This window comes from Microtus pennsylvanicus, chromosome 1 (genome assembly GCF_037038515.1).
Source record: "Microtus pennsylvanicus isolate mMicPen1 chromosome 1, mMicPen1.hap1, whole genome shotgun sequence".
Taxonomy (NCBI): Eukaryota; Metazoa; Chordata; class Mammalia; order Rodentia; family Cricetidae; genus Microtus; species Microtus pennsylvanicus.
In genome coordinates, this window is record NC_134579.1 from 142,915,801 (window position 1) to 142,934,393 (window position 18,593).

An 18,593-nucleotide genomic window follows, 5' to 3' on the forward strand; every position below is an offset into this window, starting at 1 on the left:
ATGGCTTTGTCTTGCAGACTTTTCATATATGTGGCCCCCATGCCACCCTCTATGTTCTATTCTCAGTGCATCCATATATAACATAGGGAAGTTTTGTAAATTACAACAGTAATGATCCATTGAGCCTGGTAGCCTTTCCTAAGGATCTGGATAGGAATGGGAGGTGCTTTTGCAAGTTAAAGCTTCTTTACTGTATTGGTGGTTGTTACCATCATTCCTCAAGACCTAGACAGACCCTCTGATGACCATGATTCTCAGACATTGTCTCTAGTACTGTGCAAAGTTCCTTTGAAACAGTACTAAGGTCTTCTCCACCTTTTCCAGATCCTACATTCCTATCCTAGCCTTAAGAACTTCTATAATGGTTCTGGGTATCAAGAGATAGCTTAGGGCCAAAGCCAAAGTATATCCCACCTGGGTACAGGTGTTAACACCAAGATCCTGTTGGGATTTCCATGTGTTTCTCCAAGGTTCTCCTCATCCAGAGTCATTCTTGCCTCAAGATCAACAACCCATATCCATGAAGTCTCCCCTTCCTTAAATCCAGGACTTTCTTCATTGAAAGGCTCCCAGAGTTTGGGGTAGTGGTGTTGGCCTATAATTCCAGCACTCAGGAGGCAGAGGTAGGTAGATTTCTGTGATATACGTATTGAGGTTCAGGCCAGTCAGGATAACATAGTGAAAACTTGTCTCAAACAAGGAAGAAAATGAACTTCCAAATTCATAGCCATCCATCCTGTTTAAGTCAATGAGACCCTAATATCACATCATTTTTGTCCCTTCCCAGGAGAACCCACATTCAGAGCTCAGAAGGGTCTCCAATACAAATTTTCTGAAGGATTCAGTTCTGGCTACTGTCTAATGTCCCTTTCCCCTGTAACACATAGCCCTGGAGTACTTCCTCCTCAGATATCACAAATTCAGTCCACTCCCTGTTAATCCCTCATGGGGCCTTCTCCTTCTCCTCCTCGATTGTTGGCTGTGTCTCAAGCTAGTTGCGTGATAGGGGTGGTAGTCTGGAGGTGAAATGAGTCAGTTGCATAATCAAGGCCAAAGGCCACCCTTCCACCTCAGGATGTATAAAAGCAAACCAATTCAGCCATCGCCATCTGTCTGTCACCCTCATCGCCAACATGCTGACCTCGGGACTGCTCCTGGTGACTGTGCTGGCCTTCCTCATCATTCTGGTCTTCATGTCTGTCTGGAAGCAGAGGCAATTTTCAGGGAAGCTGCCTCCAGGACCCACACCACTGCCCTTCATCGGGAACTACTTTCAGCTGAACACAGAGCAGATATATAACTCCCTCATGAAGGTGCCACTGGGCAAGACGAAGGGTAGAATGGGGGCACGGAGGATGCCCAGTTTTCATAGAGGCTTTGTAGTAGGGTATTGACCCCAGGGGGAGTAATTTTAGGCTGGTAGAATTGTGAAGAGCCAGCAACCAACTCCTAGGCATGTGAGACCACACTTGGGGCATCATATCTGATAGCTGTTAGAACTTCAGAGAAATGAATCCCAGACCTGTCATCAAGGTGTGACCTCTTTCCTCTAACGTTGCTCATCCTCCTCCATCAGATCAGCGAATGCTATGGTCCCGTGTTTACCATCCACCTGGGGCCTCGCCGAATTGTGGTACTATGTGGACAGGAAGCAGTCAAGGAGGCTCTGGTGGATCAAGCTGAGGAATTCAGTGGGCGTGGTGAACAACCCATCTTTGACTGGCTCTTCAAAGGCTATGGTGAGGGAGACAAGATGCATGGGAATGTGGCAGGGAACAATTGGAAGGCTTTAGTTTTCCCTGTCTTCTCCTGGACTCTTCCATTCACATCACTGCCTTCTGCTGTGAGGGGTATGAGACCCACTGTTTCCTAATCTTCCTATCTTTCTGTGCCTGTGTCTCCTGACCTCCCTCCCCCACCACATATACACCACCCATGCCTCCTCTTTCTTCTTGGGATTTTCCATCTGAATCCTGTGCCTTTAAAGAGCTCTGGAGTTTTTGCTCACCCTACTCCATTATTCTTAGCTTCTGTAATTGCCCTGGATGCTGTCTTTCTTCTTTTGGACTGCTTTCTTTGTCCACTGCCAGGCCGTCACAGAAATCTGTTCCCAAGCCCAATGTCCGTGGCAGCAATCTCACCTCTTCCCAGACTCCCTTTCTCCTATCTCCCTATTTCCTTCTCTTCACTAGCTCAATTATAAATGTTTTACAACTGTATCCACCCCCAGATCTCTCCAATCTCCCCAATCTCCCTTCTCTCGCCTGTGCCCCGTTCCTCTCTCTCTGTGCCTCTGGCATCTGTTCTCCATCTGTCTACTTCTTGCTACTGTCCTCTAACTCACTCTTGGGGAACAGAGCAAGGGTGGTGTTAGTAGTCAGCCACATCTCTCTTCTCCCATCTCTCCTTCCCCTCACTCTCCGTTCCAGGCTTGGTCTTCAGCACCGGGGATCGCGCCAAGCAGCTGAGGCGCTTCTCCATTGCCACACTGAGGGGCTTCGGTTTGGGCAAGCGTGGCATCGAGGAGCGCATCCAAGAGGAAGCGGTATTTCTCCTGGAGGCATTCCGGAAGACAAATGGTAAGCAGAGCTCTGCAAGTTCTCAGGACCAACCAAGGGGAAGACACCCTAGGAAAACAGAACCAACATGCAGGATGGGAACTAGGCTAGGGAAGACTATTTTGGTCTCTCTATGAGGCCTGGTGTCCAGGTTTAGAAGGAGTTGGAGGACTCAGCTCTGTAGCGCGTGCTCATTTTGAATTTTCTGATAAAAAGAATCTGATGCTATCCCATAGTGGAAGCCTTTCTCCCACGTCTCGCTCTCTGTCCTCCCCCTTATTTACAGGTGCTTTCATTGACCCTACATTCTACCTGAGCAGAACAGTGTCCAATGTCATTAGCTCCATCGTTTTTGGAGACCGCTTTGACTATGAGGATAAAGAGCTCTTGTCACTGCTGAAGATGATGACGGGAAGCTTCCAGTTCACAGCTACATCCTCTGGGCAGGTAACTTGTTTTATCTTATCCTACCGCCCCCAGACCACAGCTGCCAGCTCATTCCAAAACTGCCAATCCCCCGTTTAATAGGTACCTTCAAAGTAGTCCGACAGTTGCACCTGAACTATACAGTCTCAACAACTTAAACTGAAATCAGAGCTAGCAGTACAGTCAGGCGTTCACACACATGCAGAGAAGAGAGAGAGAGAGAGAGAGAGAGAGAGAGAGAGAGAGAGAGAGAGAGAGAGAGAGAGAGAGAGAGAGTCAGAGAGAGAGAGTCAGAGAGAGAGAGACAGAGAGAGAGAGAGACAGAGAAAGAGACAGAGTCAGAGACAGAGACAGACAGAGAGAGACCTATCTCAGCTGGGCAGACATTACCAGGACAATTCATTTTACTTTCTGACCAAGGTGGCTACAGGGAGGCCTGCTGAATGCACTAGCCCTTCTTAGTGCCCAAGTGCCTGCTGCAGCAAAATCCAGGTCACTCAAATCATGTGCCATCTGCAAAACGTAAGGAGCAAGTCCACTGGACTATGTGGATGAGCAATTTATTCAGCCATGGAAATACCTAACCCCCTGAATCTCTAAGCAAAATTTCTACACAGACTGTCCCTCAAACACCCCAGTTGAAGGTCCTCCTGCACAGCCTACTCACACATCTAAGTGGGGTCCTCCTTGTAGCAGTTTTAAAAGCAATGCAGGTGAACATGACTATCAGCACTACTTTAAAATACTTATTCTTTTGTTTTTTTGGACAAGCATATATTGTGCACTGAGCCTATTCACCCCCATATCCTCTACCTTCCCTTTCCTCACACCTCCTCCTCCTTTAGTCCACTTTGACCCCTGAGACAGTTTCTCTTCTCCTTCCAAATGATACACATGTACACATATTTGCACAGATATGTACACACACGATTTACTGTATGTATACCACAAATGAAGAAAAATACTGAGTTATTTCTCTAAGACTGGTTAAATTTGCTTAATAGAGTTATCTTCAGGTGGCCCCACTTTACTGAAAATGTCATAGCTTTGTTTTTAATGGCTGAAGAATAATTCAGTTGTGTATATGAATCACAATTTCCTTCTCCATTGTGCTGCCTTTGAACACTTAGGTTGATTGCACAATTTAGCTATTGTGACTATCTAGCCAGCACTCATTGAATGTTGGAAAGCCTGTTAGAACTCACCAATCCAAACCCCATTAGTGTATGAAGAGCTGTCCCCAGCTGAAGTAACCAACCGCCTAAACATCTACATGGGTAACTCTTATCCAACCTCCTAATCATCTACATAGGTAACTTTTACCCAAAGACTGGATGCTTCCCACCCTAGTCTCACTTAAACACCCCAAACCTGCATGTGTTCCCCAAATCCATCTCACTTAAAACCTTGGACAATAGCTCTCAGGCTTAAACTATAAGAAGTCTGTTGCAACACAGCCCCACCTGGTGCTTAAACTCCTGGACAGTCGATGTGTACATCCCTCATTCTAAGACAGATGCCACATTTTTTGGGTTTTGTCTAGTGACAGTTGCCTTGGCTTCTCATCCCCTTCCCACCATCAGCTCTTCGAGATGTTCTCTTCAGTGATGAAGCACCTGCCGGGGCCACAGCAACAGTCCTTTAAGGAAATGCAGGGTTTGGAAGACTTTATAACTAAGAAGGTGAAACAGAACCAGAGTACCCTGGAACCCAATTCTCCAAGGGACTTCATTGACTCCTTTCTCATCCGTATGCAGGAGGTAAATCCTGAAGCCAGGGAGCATGATGGGAGGTTCAAAGGCAAGTAGGATGAAATCAGGGACAGGTAGGAAGAAGTTAACAGAGTACAACGCATCAGTCCTCTGGCTATAATCCTCATTCAACATCACTGTTCCATCCACTCTCAATTGTTCTCAGGAGGGTGTGCAGGCTAAGAAAGCAGCCAGTACATAAGGGTGTCATGTTTCAGGCACTGTTTTAAAGGCTTAGTTTTATTCATATATTTAGTACCCACAACTCTTGAGAAAGGTTGTGCTTTGAATCCCATTTTACAAATGAGGAGGCTGCAGCCTGTCAATATAGGTGACCTTCTGATATCACAGCAAGAAGGCCATGCATCCTACCTCACTGACTCGGGCTGGTGCTTTCAGCTAACACACCATTTGCCTTTGCCTGTCCTCATAGCCATTTACAATTGTGTGACCTGAGCTTTACTGTGACCTCCTACCTGTTTGTAACAGATATGGAGATTTTGTCATTGTTGGTTTTAAGACAGAATCTTGCTAATGTAGACCTGACTATTCTGAAGTTTGCTGTGTAGGCCAGGCTTGCCTCAAACCAGTGGCGATCCTCCCAAGTCTACTCCCTGGAGGCTGGGATTATCGGTGTGTGGTGTCTGGCCAAGAAGAAACTTCATGAACTCTGAAATGCAGAGGGTTGAGGAGAGAAATTTATTTAGGGAATATTAAGGATTATAATTAAAAAATAGTTTCCTGTTGCCTAAAACTCATTTTCTGAGGGCTGGAAAAGTGGCCCACTGGTTGTGAGCACTGACTGCTCTTCCAGAAGACCTGGGTTCAAGTCACAACGCCCACAAGGCAGTTCATAGGTGCCTGTAAGTAGTTTCAGGGAACCCAGCACCCTTGGTAAAACACAAAAGCACATTAAATAAAAACTGGCAATTTAATTGATCATTAAAGATCAGACAATCAACTAAGTTATGAATGAGAGAAGAGCACTAGATTAGGGCACTGGATCACTTCCAAACTTCTCTGGAAGGTGAAGAGAAGCTGTCATAGCCAGAATCCCCCTTCCCTCCTTGTTCTGCTTCAAAGAGAAGTGAATTAGGGCAGGGAAAACGGTTAAAAGAGAAGGGCACCAAAAGCATAAGGAGTGTGTTGGACGTGAATTCTTCCCTTCCCACAGGAGAAGAAGAACCCCAATACAGAGTTCTCCATGAAGAATTTAGTGCGGACAACACTGAACCTCTTCTTCGGTGGTACAGAGACTGTCAGCACCACCCTTCGCTATGGCTTTCTGTTGCTCATGAAGTACCCAGATATACAGGGTAAGGCTGCATGGGAGTGATATTGTATATTATAAACATGCTTCTCTGGTCATCAACAATATTCTCAAGCTCTCTCAAGAAACTGGACTCTTAGATAGCTACTCCCTTCTCTGCAGAGACAGAGAGAAGCTGGTGGGCACCAGCCTCTAGCTGTTTTATCAACTTGTATGTTGCTCAAGTGAACCTCAAAGGACCCACTTCCCTGTCCCTAAGACCCTGCCTAAATCTCCTTCCAAACAATTCTCACATAATTCTGCTATGATCCAGTTAATATGAACCTTGTCCAACAATGCCTATGACTCGCATGTACTGAAAATGACTGACAATGTCATGCACTGCTTAATGGCCTCTATCTAGTTCTACACTTTAGCAGAAGGGTCTGCTTGTTTGTCCCAGATGCCCGGCTAGCTTAGCCCCAAAATAACCACACAGAAACTGTATTAACTAAATCACTGCTTGGCCCATTAGCTCTAGCTTCTTATTGGCTAACTCTTACATCTTAATTTAGCTTATTTCTATTAATCTGTGTATCACCACATGGCAGTGGCTTATTGGGTAAAATTCCCAGTGTCTGTCTCCTGGTGCTCCAGCACTTCTTCCTAACTCTGCGTCCTGTCTCCCAGCATTTAGTACAGTCCTCTCCACCTACCTAAGTTCTGCCCTATCAAAAGACCAAGGCAGTTTCTTTATTCATTAATGGCAATCACTGCACACAGAGGGGACATCACTACACTTTTGCATTATCATCCTTATGGTAAGGTCTTGGACTCCTAACCATATGCCTTTTCTTCTCAGCCAAAGTCCGAGAAGAGATCGACAGAGTGATTGGCAAGAACCGACAGCCCAAATATGAGGACCACTTGAAGATGCCTTACACGGAGGCTGTCATCCATGAGATCCAGAGATTTGGAGACATAGTTCCCATGGGCCTGGCTCGCAGGGTCACCAAGGACACCAAGTTTCGTGACTTCATCATTCCCAAGGTACTGACTCATCTAGTCTGTAGTAATCTCCAGCCTTCTACATGGCCCTGCAGGCCCTCCTCCTCATTAGAAACCACCAGTCTTCTCTCACTTTCTTAGTTACATGCTCTCTCTGCCACCACTTATCTCCATCTTCCTACACAGAATCTCCTATATCTTGGGTTTTCTCCCAGAGGTTCTGACCCAGGAGTTTCAACTCCATGTCTTTCAGTCATCAAGTCTCAAGACATAAACTCAATTTACCTAGATCTCCTGTCAGAGACAGGAGTGACATGTCTGTCATACATCCTGTTTAGAGGTACATAAATTCAATACTCTTCAGTTCTTGACTTGAGAGACATGAAGCACATATCCTTCAACTTCCCACCACAGACCACAGACCCCATTCATCCTGTCTCCTATAACATGAGCCCCACATCTCCTGTCTGAAGGATGATGATCTCACATTCCTCAAAGTCCCTCCCTGAAAACCCCCTCAACTCCCATATATTATATTTATGTCACCCCTAGGGGCCAGCAGGACACTCATCCAAATCTATCTTATCAATCAAACCTTCTTCCTCCACAGGACACTGAAGTGTTTCCTATGCTGGGCTCTGTGCTGAAGGACCCCAAGTTCTTCTCTAACCCCAAAGACTTCAACCCAAATCACTTCCTGGATGACAAGGGACAGTTTAAAAAGAGTGATGCATTTGTACCCTTTTCTTTAGGTAAGAGATCACTGTCTAGTGCCAGACCACTGCTCACACCAAGAGAGATAACTCATCTGTATCTTTCCATCTTGGAAGATTCTCTTGGATCAAACCCCAGCCAGTTGGCTGCAACTCCCATATTTTCCAAGCACTGACCCATGGAATTGATGGTCAAGTTGTAGTGATAGATTAGGGGAAATGAAGTCTCAAACTAAGTCAGAGGTCACTCTCAGGTCACACAACCAATTCATAGAAAGAGGTTACAGCTGCCTGTGGTGGCACTTGTCTAATTTAATCCCAGCACTCAGGAGTCAGAGACTGGAGGATTCTAGTGAGGTCAAGGGAAGCCTGGTCTACAGAGTGAGTTGTAGTATAGCCAGGGCTGTCACATAGAGAAACCATGTCTCAAAAAATCAAAAAAAAAAAGAAGAAGAAAGAGAAAAAATAAGAAAGAAAAGAGGGGAGGGAAGGAGGGAGGAAGGAAGGAAGGAAGGAAGGATGGATGGATGGAAGGAAGGGAGGAAGGAAAGAAGGAAGGACAGATGTTGCTACATGACATCCATACTGGAGAGTACCTCTCTAGAGAATGGAATCCATATTTCTCGTTGTTACATCCTGGTGAGGATCAACTCACCACAAGTACAAAGCAAACTGAGGCTCAGAGATTAGAGCCTTCTTTAAAGGTCTCAGCCCTTCCTCCCAGAGAGAATACATCCAGGGATTTGCTATGAGGATGATGTAAAGAATTGGCTTCACACTCCTTGTCTCTTCTCTTTAGGAAAACGGAACTGCTTTGGAGAAGGACTGGCTAGAATGGAGCTCTTTCTCTTCCTCACAAACATCCTGCAAAATTTCCACTTCAGGTCTCCACAGGCACCCCAGGATATTGATGTGTCCCCTAGACTCCTGGGTTTTGCCACCATCCCACCAAACTACACCATGAGTTTCTTGTCCCGTTGAGCCAGCGCTGGATAAGGGTAAAGAGAAGGATGGAGATCGGGCTAGTGGGGGATTGGGACTTAGAAGGGATCAGGGGAACAGGAGAGAGAGAGGACATGATAGACTTGCTGAAGACAGACTGCCACTTCAAAGGTAGAACATGAGAAAGGGGAAATTTATCCTATGTTAAAAATAGTAATAATTATAATAGTAATAATAAAGTAGACATTATTTATAGAATAAGTATTCTTTGTCAAGTGGTGTGGGAGGTCCAACTGTCTGTGTGTTGCTTTTCTTGGTTAATGAATAAAGAAACTGCCTTGGCCTGTTGATAGGGCAGAACTTAGGTAGGCAGGGAGACAGAACCGAATGTTCGAAGAAAGAAGGGCAGAGTCAGGGAGACATCATGGATCCACTGGAAATAGACATGCTTTGCCGGTAAGCCACTGCCACGTGGCAATATACAAATGAATAGAAATGGGTTAAATTAATATGTAAGAGTTAGCCAATAAGAAGATAGAGCTAATGGGCCAAGCAGTGATTTAATTAATACAGTTTCTGTGTGATTATTTCGAGGCTAAGCTAGCTGGGCAGCTGGGATGAACAAGCAGGCCCTCTCCATGCTACAGTCAAGTTTATGCTAAAGAGTCTTGTGATCTCAAAACTCATAAATGCATTGGAAGGGAAGAGAATTCATGTCCATTTTACTATTGAGGCACATTCTTGACCTTACAATGTTTCCTTGGTCTAAGTTTACGGAAGTCTCATTGATTCCAAGAGCAGTAATACTTGAACGAATATCCGTGTGCATTGTCCGTGGGCAGATTTTCAAATGTCACCACACATCAGATAAAGCAACAAGAACTCAGTCTACTACCACATCATCCTGCCCAGAGGTATTCAAGAGCTTGGGGTGGGGCACCAACATGGTTTCACCATCAACTCACCTACACTTTGATTTACATTTGTAGAACTGATTACCAAGGCATCAATCACTCAAGCCCTGTTCATTAAAGGCATTGTGTTCAACTCAGAATCCATTGAAGAACTGAAATCAGATCTATTAATGAGGTCCTTGGTGGAGAAAAGACATTTTCAGAGGTGGCCAGGAAATCTTAGGGATAGCACACTGACATGAGTGTGTGCTGATTCATGAATGTGTGTGTAGGTGCACATTGCAGGTATGCACATGACCACATCTTCTGCCATGAGTTAGTTTCCAAAGGCCAAGTGTTTGCTTACCAACCTGGGATCAGAGCCAATCAAGAGTTTTAGAAGCATGTGCTCCAGTAGCACTAGTATAAATCTGATGAGTGGAGAACTGAGCAACGCACAATCTCGATGTCAGTGGATACATCAGCTGCGCCTCTTTTCTTATTTTTAGGATGTCAGTATCAGGCAGACCCAGGAGGGAATGGAGGAATCAGGGTATTGAGATGGCATCTTTGGGAACTGCTTTGCAAGCCCTCCCTGGTGGCAAACTCCAATGCTACATGCTGCAGACTGTTTCTGGGGGACTGATGGAGAGAGAAGGGGAATGGGAAAGGATGGTTCAATAGGAAAAGTGTTTGCCAAGCAATCACGAGGACCTGAGTTTGGATCCTCAGCACCCATCAGAAATCAGACCTGGTGGCACATGCTTGTCACCCTAATGCTGGGAGGCAGGGGAAGGCAGCCCAGTCCATTCAGATCACGAATTCTTAGTTAAATTAGAGGCCCTGTCTCAAAAAACAAAGTAGAGAGAGATTGGAGAAGACAAGTAGTGTTGTCCTCTGAGCTCTACAAGCATGCACACACACCTGCATGCACATACAAAATGTATACACACACAGCAAAAGAGCAATAGCCTGTGAATTTATTTGGGGCCAGGATACAAGTTTTACAGATATTTGGCATGAAAAGAACTAGGAACTTTTTATTAAGATTCTTAAGGCAGCATCTTAATGGTGAATTCTATCCACAAGTAGGGTTTCTAAGTCTTTTTGCATCTTGGACATCACATCATAAAGTTTGGATAAATCAACATAATCTAATCTTTTTTTACTGTTTGTATCTGGAGTAGATAAGAATTGTATGACATCCTATAAAATTTGGTTTACTTGTTTTATAGTACTTTATTTATTGAATACTCATGCTTGAATATAATGTGTTTGGATCAAATCCGTGCCCCATTCCCTCTCCTTCAATTCCTTTTATATGCCCCTCTCACTTTTATCATATCCTCCCAACACCAAATTCTCTTCTCTCTCTCTCTCTCTCTCTCTCTCTCTCTCTCTCTCTCTCTCTCTCTCTCTCTCTCTCTCGTCTCTTCTTCTTCTTCTTCTTCTTCTTCTTCTTCTTCTTCTTCTTCTTCTTCTTCTTCTTCTTCTTCTTCTTCTTCTTCTTCTCTCTTGCACACGTGCGCATGCACTCACATACACACAAAAACACACATACATCATTTTCATTACTTACATTAGATGTGATTCAGGGGGATGAAAGTCTCAGGGTTAAGTGTGAAAGTCTCAGGGGCAGTATGCACAATGTCCTTGGATATGCTGAAACAGGGAAGTAAACATCTGGCCTCTGAACTTCTTTGGACAGGTGGAAGTAATGCATAAGAAATTGGCATTCCAAGGTCAAAATCAAAGGTCTGAAAGAGAGTTCATGCAGCAGGACAATGTAGGAAGGACTAGGAAGGTCTATACCTTATGCAGAGTCCCTGTAAACTGGCTGTTTCTCAGATGCTACAAAGAATATGAAGCTGGGGGAACAGTTGGGAAACTTGAAATGGGAAGAAAGTGGAAAACCCCTTGTAGAGGTTTCATGGGTAAATTGAATATAAGTATATGAAGTATATCATGATAAATAAAAACCAAGAGACAGATATTGGGGTTCATCCTGAATGTCAGAAAAGCAAAAGAGCCAGTCACTGATTCTTACCTCTACCCTAGTCTGAAATGGCAATCCTGCCTCCTGGAATCCTCAGAAATGAGACTATGTCTAAGAGCTGTCTCCTCCCATCTTGTATTTCTCTCTAGGGTTGGGATTAAAGGCAAGCACCATTACTGCCTGATTTCTTTTTTTTGTTTTTTCATTTTTTTTATTGAGAAAAGGAAAAAAAAGTTTCAGCCTCCTCCCATCCTCCCATTTCCCTCCCCCTCCTCCCACCCTTCTTCCCCTCCCCCCACTCCTCTTCCCCTCCCTCTCCAGTCCAAAGAGCAGTCAGGGTTCCCTGTCCTGTGGAAAGTCCAAGGTCCTCCCCCCTCCGTCCATGTCTAGGAAGGTGAGCATCCAAACTGGCTAGGCTCCCACAAAGCCAGAACATGAAGTAGGATCAAAACCCTGTGCCATTGTCCTTGGCTTCTGCCTGATTTCTATGGCAAAATAGTGTATCTACTGGGATTAAACAAACATGTGTGTCACCACTGCCTGGTTTATAAGACCGAACAGTGGTTCTGTTTTACTCTCTGATATTCAGCTAAGCTTTATTTACTAAAATATTAATGAAATATCACTACACTACAAATGATAGATTAAAAATTATGTAACTGCAAATCCACCAAGCAATCTGACTCCTCATGGAATAATACACGGACATTATGACTTCCACAGGATTCAGATTTTAGTATAAGATGATCTCCTATAAGATATGTAGTCAGAATTTAGATCCAAGGGCACAAGCCTTTGATTTAGCATCATGGCACTGGGAGGGGCCTTCAGCATCTTTATGATAGTCTACATGTCTTAGCTGCTCATCTTGATTGTTTGCAAGAGATCCAGCAAGGGAGGGAAGCTATTTCCTGGCCCCACAGCAATATCATTTTTGGAAGGAACCTATTACAATTCTGTATTAATGCCTTCTTTCAATTCTTCCTGAAGTTGAGTGTGTCCTTTGCTTCTTATAGCAACAAAGTCAATAAACATCATAGATGATTACACATAAAAATTCATGATTCCTAAACAAAGACTTAGAAAGAAACTTATGAAACTTAGGATTCTGAAATTGCAGAATCCTAAAATGAAGGGGAAAGAATTTTGACTGTGTACACTAGAACAGAGACACTGCTTCTCAGGACTCTGGGTTACAATGTAAGGATGTTGGGAATCTCATTTCTTTAAGTACAACTTTTGTTCTCAAATTGTCTTAGACTTTTAAGATGCTAGAAACCCAGCATTTCAAGGAGAGAATGTGTAGGTCACAGAATTCATATAGTCGAATCCATTGTTTCCCAATCAAAACTAAGCCATAAAAAACTAGTGACATGTGCTACCCAAGGTCAAGGAATCATTTTGATGCTTTTTTCCCCCAATAACCCTTCCATGTCCAACACCTTTCTCTATTCTATGTTTTTTTTTTCATCCTTACAGAATTTCTATCCTCTACATTCTGTGACTGGGTGTCTGTTTATTTTGCAATTTTATTCCTTCCCTTGGTGTTTTCCTTCATTTCGAGCTCCAGGAAAAATATGTCTCAATGTTCACTGTGTGCTTTGGTCTAAAGCCAGTGGTTATCTTATGTGGACATGAGGATGTGAAGTAGACTCTGGTAGACAAAGCAGATTACTTCAGTGGCTGTTGTGAAACGCCTACACTAGAGAACTTCCAAGTTCATATTAAGTGGCAGATGTCCTAGTTACAGAGCTTCGCGTTTGCTGACAAATCTTGGCCAGTTTTGCTTACTCATTGTAAGTTGCTATAAGAGTTTGCATGCACTTGCTTGTGCTTGTAATATTGCCCTGCTTCACCAGCACAGATGTGACACTCACAACCATCTATAGCTTCAGTTTCAGGGGATCTGATTCCCTTCTCTGGACTCCACCATTAATTTCTTTCTTTCATTTATTAACATATTCTAAAATGATCTTATGAAAATTCCAAGCTGTTTTCAAATCTATACCTCAGGTGATTTCTGATGTAGTCTTTATATAAGGTAACACCTTTTCTATAGGTGCACTGATATATAATTTTGAGTGTCTGTGCACACACATAAATGTGTTCAAAAATCTAGCTGGTACCAAGAAAATAGAATTAGCATTTCCATTTAAGGAATACTCTATTTGGCCGGGCGGTGGTGGCGCACGCCTTTAATCCCAGCACTTGGGAGGCAGAGGCAGGTGGATCTCTGTGAGTTCGAGACCAGCCTGGTCTACAAGAGCTAGTTCCAGGACAGGCTCCAAAACCACAGAGAAACCCTGTCGCGAAAAACCAAAAAAAAAAAAAAAATACTCTATTTGATATTCCATTATTACCTCCTCTGCTTTTCTAGGCATTAAGCATGAAACTAACCCAGCCACAGCTTGCTAGCCTGTAAGACATTTTCTTTGCTCTCCTGGATTATTCATAACCTCGTTCCATTTTTCTTCAGTCTAGACCATTTTGGAGGAAATATTGATTTCCCAATGAGTCTGTAATTTTGAGTTTTCTTAATTATGTCCCCTACAGAACTGAGAGCAGAAAGGGGTGGGGACAGGGGCCTGTCCACTGTTATTTTAACAGGTTTTTCTCTGTCCAATGGAGAACGATGGAAGGTTCTTTGGACTTTTTCTATGGTCATCCTTTGAAACATTGGGATGTGAAGGTTAAGCACCGAGGAGTGGATCCAGGAGGAGGTTGGTTACCTACTGGGAAAATTCTATAATATCAAGGGTATGGAGACCACATTGGGTGACTGGATGTGTACAGAGAGCTAAGTCATGTGGGAGACTTGGTGGAAGAAAGAACTAACTGATCTCCATCAATCTGTACATCACCACGAGGTCATGGCATACAAGCAAAGTTTCAGCAGGCTATGTTGGAGACATCTGTCTCCTGTGGTAGCTACATGGCTTCTCACTGACTCTGCCTAATTTCTCCCAGCATTCAGTTTAGATTTTTCCTGCCTATCTCTATTCCACCCTATCAAAGGCCAAAGCAGCATCTTTATTCATTAACCAATAAAAGCAACACATATACAGAAGAACTTCACACACAATTTCTTTTCTGTTCAAATAAAAACTAAGGTTTTCATTTTAATATGATAAAATTACATGTAACAAAACAGGTATCAAGCAAGAACTATAGTTTCAATACTTACATCTACTTTATCTTTTGTCATACCTAAGGAAAACTATAATTATAACTATCTATTCTTCAACCTCATCAAAGACTACAGAAGGATATAATATTACCCAAGTTAACAGGAAGTGCATTGGAAGCAACTTTCAAAACTCTAGAATTGGCAGAGACATCTCGCTGTCTTCATAGTCACACAAAGTTCTTCTGTACCATTGGCGAACCCATTTTTAGCCTACCACACCACTATCTGGCATACATTTTCACAAAGCAGGAACTTTTAAAGACAGTTTTACTTACTGTTTGTTAGTCACTTTCTCTCTGTGTCCTGCAAAATGTCTGGCAGACTCATTCATGAAGCAGAAACCCTGAAGGATATTTTACCTTTATGCAAGTTTAGCTGTCATTTCTCTGTGGGTCTTGTATGTCTAGTTTATACAGCATAACATCAAGCAGTCCAGGCAAGAGCAGTTTCTTGCCCAAATGGATAAACAACACCATGAGGAGAACCTTTAATGCTCATCATCCTCTTGAAGTAGAGTGGTGCTAACAGGAGCAGATGAGTCTCATTGTCATGAAAAGTCTAAGTTTGTACTTAAAGTTGACAACCAAGAATAGTCATCGCATATTAGCTGCATGATAGTGGATTTTCATGTGATACTTCCTAAAAAGAATACAGCATGCACTGGTCAAAACCAACACTCTTTTTATTTGTGAGCCTGGCTTACTTTTATTCAACATTTCCTAGCTTCCCTCCATGATAGAGGACATGCAGTAACTGCCTCTGTGCCTGACATGTTTCAAGTAAACTAATTCCCCCCAGTTCTACCAATTTTGCTGCAAAGGATAGTTCTCTTGTTGTTCATAATAGCATGTATATATACACCATATTTTGCTAAATATACATCAAATCAACAAAATTTAGCATAAAGAAACTTAAAATCTGACACTTCTAAGACCATCTATGCACATACCATATTGTTGAAAGTTAGAATGTGCCTTCAAAGTCTTGGAATCGAGAACCTGGCAGCTCACTCTCTAAATTTGAGTTTAAACTTCAGAAACCAGCACCTTTGCTTTCATTGTTTTTTTCTGGACTTATTAACTCATCGTTCCTCCTTTCACAAATACATCTTTTCTACACAGAGGAAAGGGTAAGATAAAGGCTCAATAGGGTGCTTTTGTTGGTGATCCACTTTGCTTTCAGGATAAAACAGATCCTAACACAGAATTAAATTTCAAGGAGTTGGTCCTCACCACCCTCAACGTCTTCTTTGCTGGCATGGGAACTGAGTGTCACTTTACGGTATTAATTCTTGCTGCTGATATCCCAAGGTGAAGGGTGAGTTTCACTCTGAGCAGCTAATTTGGTACTTCCCATACCTGCTCTGAAGCATAGCAACCTCAAAATTGTAAAGTCCCACAGCCATAGCCTTTCTTCCCTTGATGACCTTAGAACAGGGCCCTTTTCCTCTCTGATTGTCCCTCTGTTTGTTCTTTGTGGTTGTTGAGACTCAGTAGCCTGTATTTATCATCTGACCTTCTTGGCTTCTGCCCAGAGTGGCTTCCACTAGACTGACATCAAGGAAGACAGTGACTTTTTTCTGCTTTTCCAGTTCCCAGAAGGCCTTTGATTTCCTGGGCTTAAGCTTGTTTCCTGCATCTACAAATCCAAAGCAGAGCAACTTCCCATTTCTTTGTTTCTGTTACCTCTTCTCCTAACTCTCACCTGCCTGCTTCTCTAGATTCAGATACGTGACTACTCATGGCCAATATGGCTAATCTGGCTAATCTATTCATTTCTCAGAAACTTAGTGAGAGCTGCCAAGTCCCCTCTGACCTTATGTCATCCTTTGTACATAATGTTTAAGACAAGGGTTTGAAAAACTGTAAGGGTTATTTGTTTATTAGGAGCAGAAATGTCCAAGGCTATGTTTAAATTTAAACACAGACAAGCATGTGCAGGTACCAAAACTCACTTTTACACACTATGGATCCATGTGTAAGCAAATGTACGCCATAATGGACACAAAAATACCCACTTAGTTAGAAATTGTCATCTACTTGAACATACATTCACACAAGCATAAATATGGAGTTAAGCATCACGTTGAACATACACATGGTAGACATGCTACAATGGGAACATCCTAAAGCATGCATGTATTAGGATGTTTGCCTGCAGAGACTAATGGGTATGTACACACACACACACACACACACACACATACACACACATACACACACACACACCCTTAGATACACAGATGTGGAGATGTAGATATGAATTCCCAGAAGAATCCAACTATGACTGGTTCAGATAAAATTAATCAATCAGCATGGGCATTGTAGTAGTTTGAACCTTACTAGATCTGTTGGAGGAGGTTTGGGTGGTATAGCCTCCCAGGCGGAAGTATGTCACATGACCCTGGATTTGAAATTAAAAGACCACATTCCACTGTCAATTTGCTCTTAGCTTTGTGTTTTGGGTTCAAGAGCTGAGTGCTCAGCTTCCTGCTACTGCCACAGTGCCTGCCACTAGCTACCATGCTTTCTGTCACAACGAACTATTATTCCTCTGAAACAGCAAACCCAAATAAACTTCTACACTTTGTCTTGGTCATGGTGTCTTATCACAGTATCAGAATAGTAACTAATACACACATGTTGTAACATGCATTCTAACAGAGACCCCAAACATGTACTCAAGATGATACACAGAGAAGAATGTGTAAACAAAGCTAAGCCAGGGAAAAGCACCTGTTGTAACTAACTAGTCAGAATGATAATAACATGAAGACACTCATGAACACAGAGAACTCTTGGGGACCACAGTGGCTTGCTAGGAAGTAGAAAGAAAACAACAAGTGAATAATTAAGGTAAGGGAGGGAAGATTGATAGCAAAGCACAGTACTGTGCAGGCTTCAACTCTATCAAGAACAGTCTAAAAATCTAATAATAATGTACACTTGCTCAGAAGTTGCCCAATAGATCACCAGTCTTCCAGAACAAATTTCCTAATCGCAGCTCCAGAGGTAGAAGGGTAGTAATGATTGACTTCAGTAAATAAGTGCTGGGAATGGAGATTTCTCAAACACCCTCCTCTGGTCCTGGAGGCACGCAAAACAAGACAGACTGTTGCTATAGCTCTTGATTACCCCTCTGTAACTAGATTTTAGGAGCCCGTTGCTGAAAACAACACCATCTCCATGCTGCAGGACATGGAGAAATCAATCTTGACCAGGAAATTTTCTTCTTGCTGGCTAACATTCATAGTGCTAAAAGGTGTGGGACAGAGAACTCTGGGGTAGAACACCTGACAATGCTCTTCCAGTGCTGGACTCTCTATGCTACAATGAAAACCAGAGATTGCAAAGGGCAGATTGAGGTTTAGAGTAACATCAATCCATCTCCTTTTTCTTATAGATTAATAAACTGCAGTAACACTTGGATATAATAGCTAATATTTGTTGGTTTTATGTGTTAACTTATACTTTACTACCAAGAGGTACATAAACTCAGTCCTTGAACCCCTAAAATTCAGCTTGTCAATGAAGTCAGCTTTTAATGGACACACAACAACAGAGAGGAATTTATTATGAGGTGGTGTAGGGTGGTGTCTGCCCAGGTCAGGGTTCCATTTAGTGCCTTACCCTTGCTCTTAATCACTCAACCAGAAAGGGTAACTGAGGCCCATCAAAGGGGATTTTCTGTGTCAACACTAACTCACTCTGGAAGCCTGTCTCGAGGTACTGCCCCTTGTACATTTCTCTCCCAGGTGACTGCAGGCACCCATCCCTTGTTCGCGTGCCCATGTCTCTCCCATGTGATTTCAGTTTCTGCTCTAACATTCATGGGCCTGCAAAAATGATTAAGAGCAAATATACTTGATCT

General features: G+C 43.0%; 1 protein-coding gene across 2 annotated transcripts in view; it reads left to right on the forward strand.

The window, feature by feature from the left end:
• The first annotated feature begins 1,133 nt into the window (after positions 1-1,133).
• LOC142859895 (cytochrome P450 2A3-like) overlaps positions 1,134-18,593 on the forward strand; it is a 96,079-nt gene continuing 78,619 nt past the window's right edge. Inside the window, exons 1-9 of one of the 2 annotated variants that reach the window (XM_075990445.1) lie at positions 1,134-1,313; positions 1,577-1,739; positions 2,430-2,579; positions 2,845-3,005; positions 4,568-4,744; positions 5,910-6,051; positions 6,847-7,034; positions 7,603-7,744; positions 8,505-9,250. In XM_075990445.1, the coding sequence (XP_075846560.1) occupies positions 1,134-1,313; positions 1,577-1,739; positions 2,430-2,579; positions 2,845-3,005; positions 4,568-4,744; positions 5,910-6,051; positions 6,847-7,034; positions 7,603-7,744; positions 8,505-8,686 (1,485 nt within the window). In that variant the 3' untranslated portion in view covers positions 8,687-9,250. Of the gene's footprint in view, positions 1,314-1,576; positions 1,740-2,429; positions 2,580-2,844; positions 3,006-4,567; positions 4,745-5,909; positions 6,052-6,846; positions 7,035-7,602; positions 7,745-8,504; positions 9,251-18,593 lie in introns of those variants that run through there. The other variant, XM_075990434.1, reaches the window with a different exon arrangement.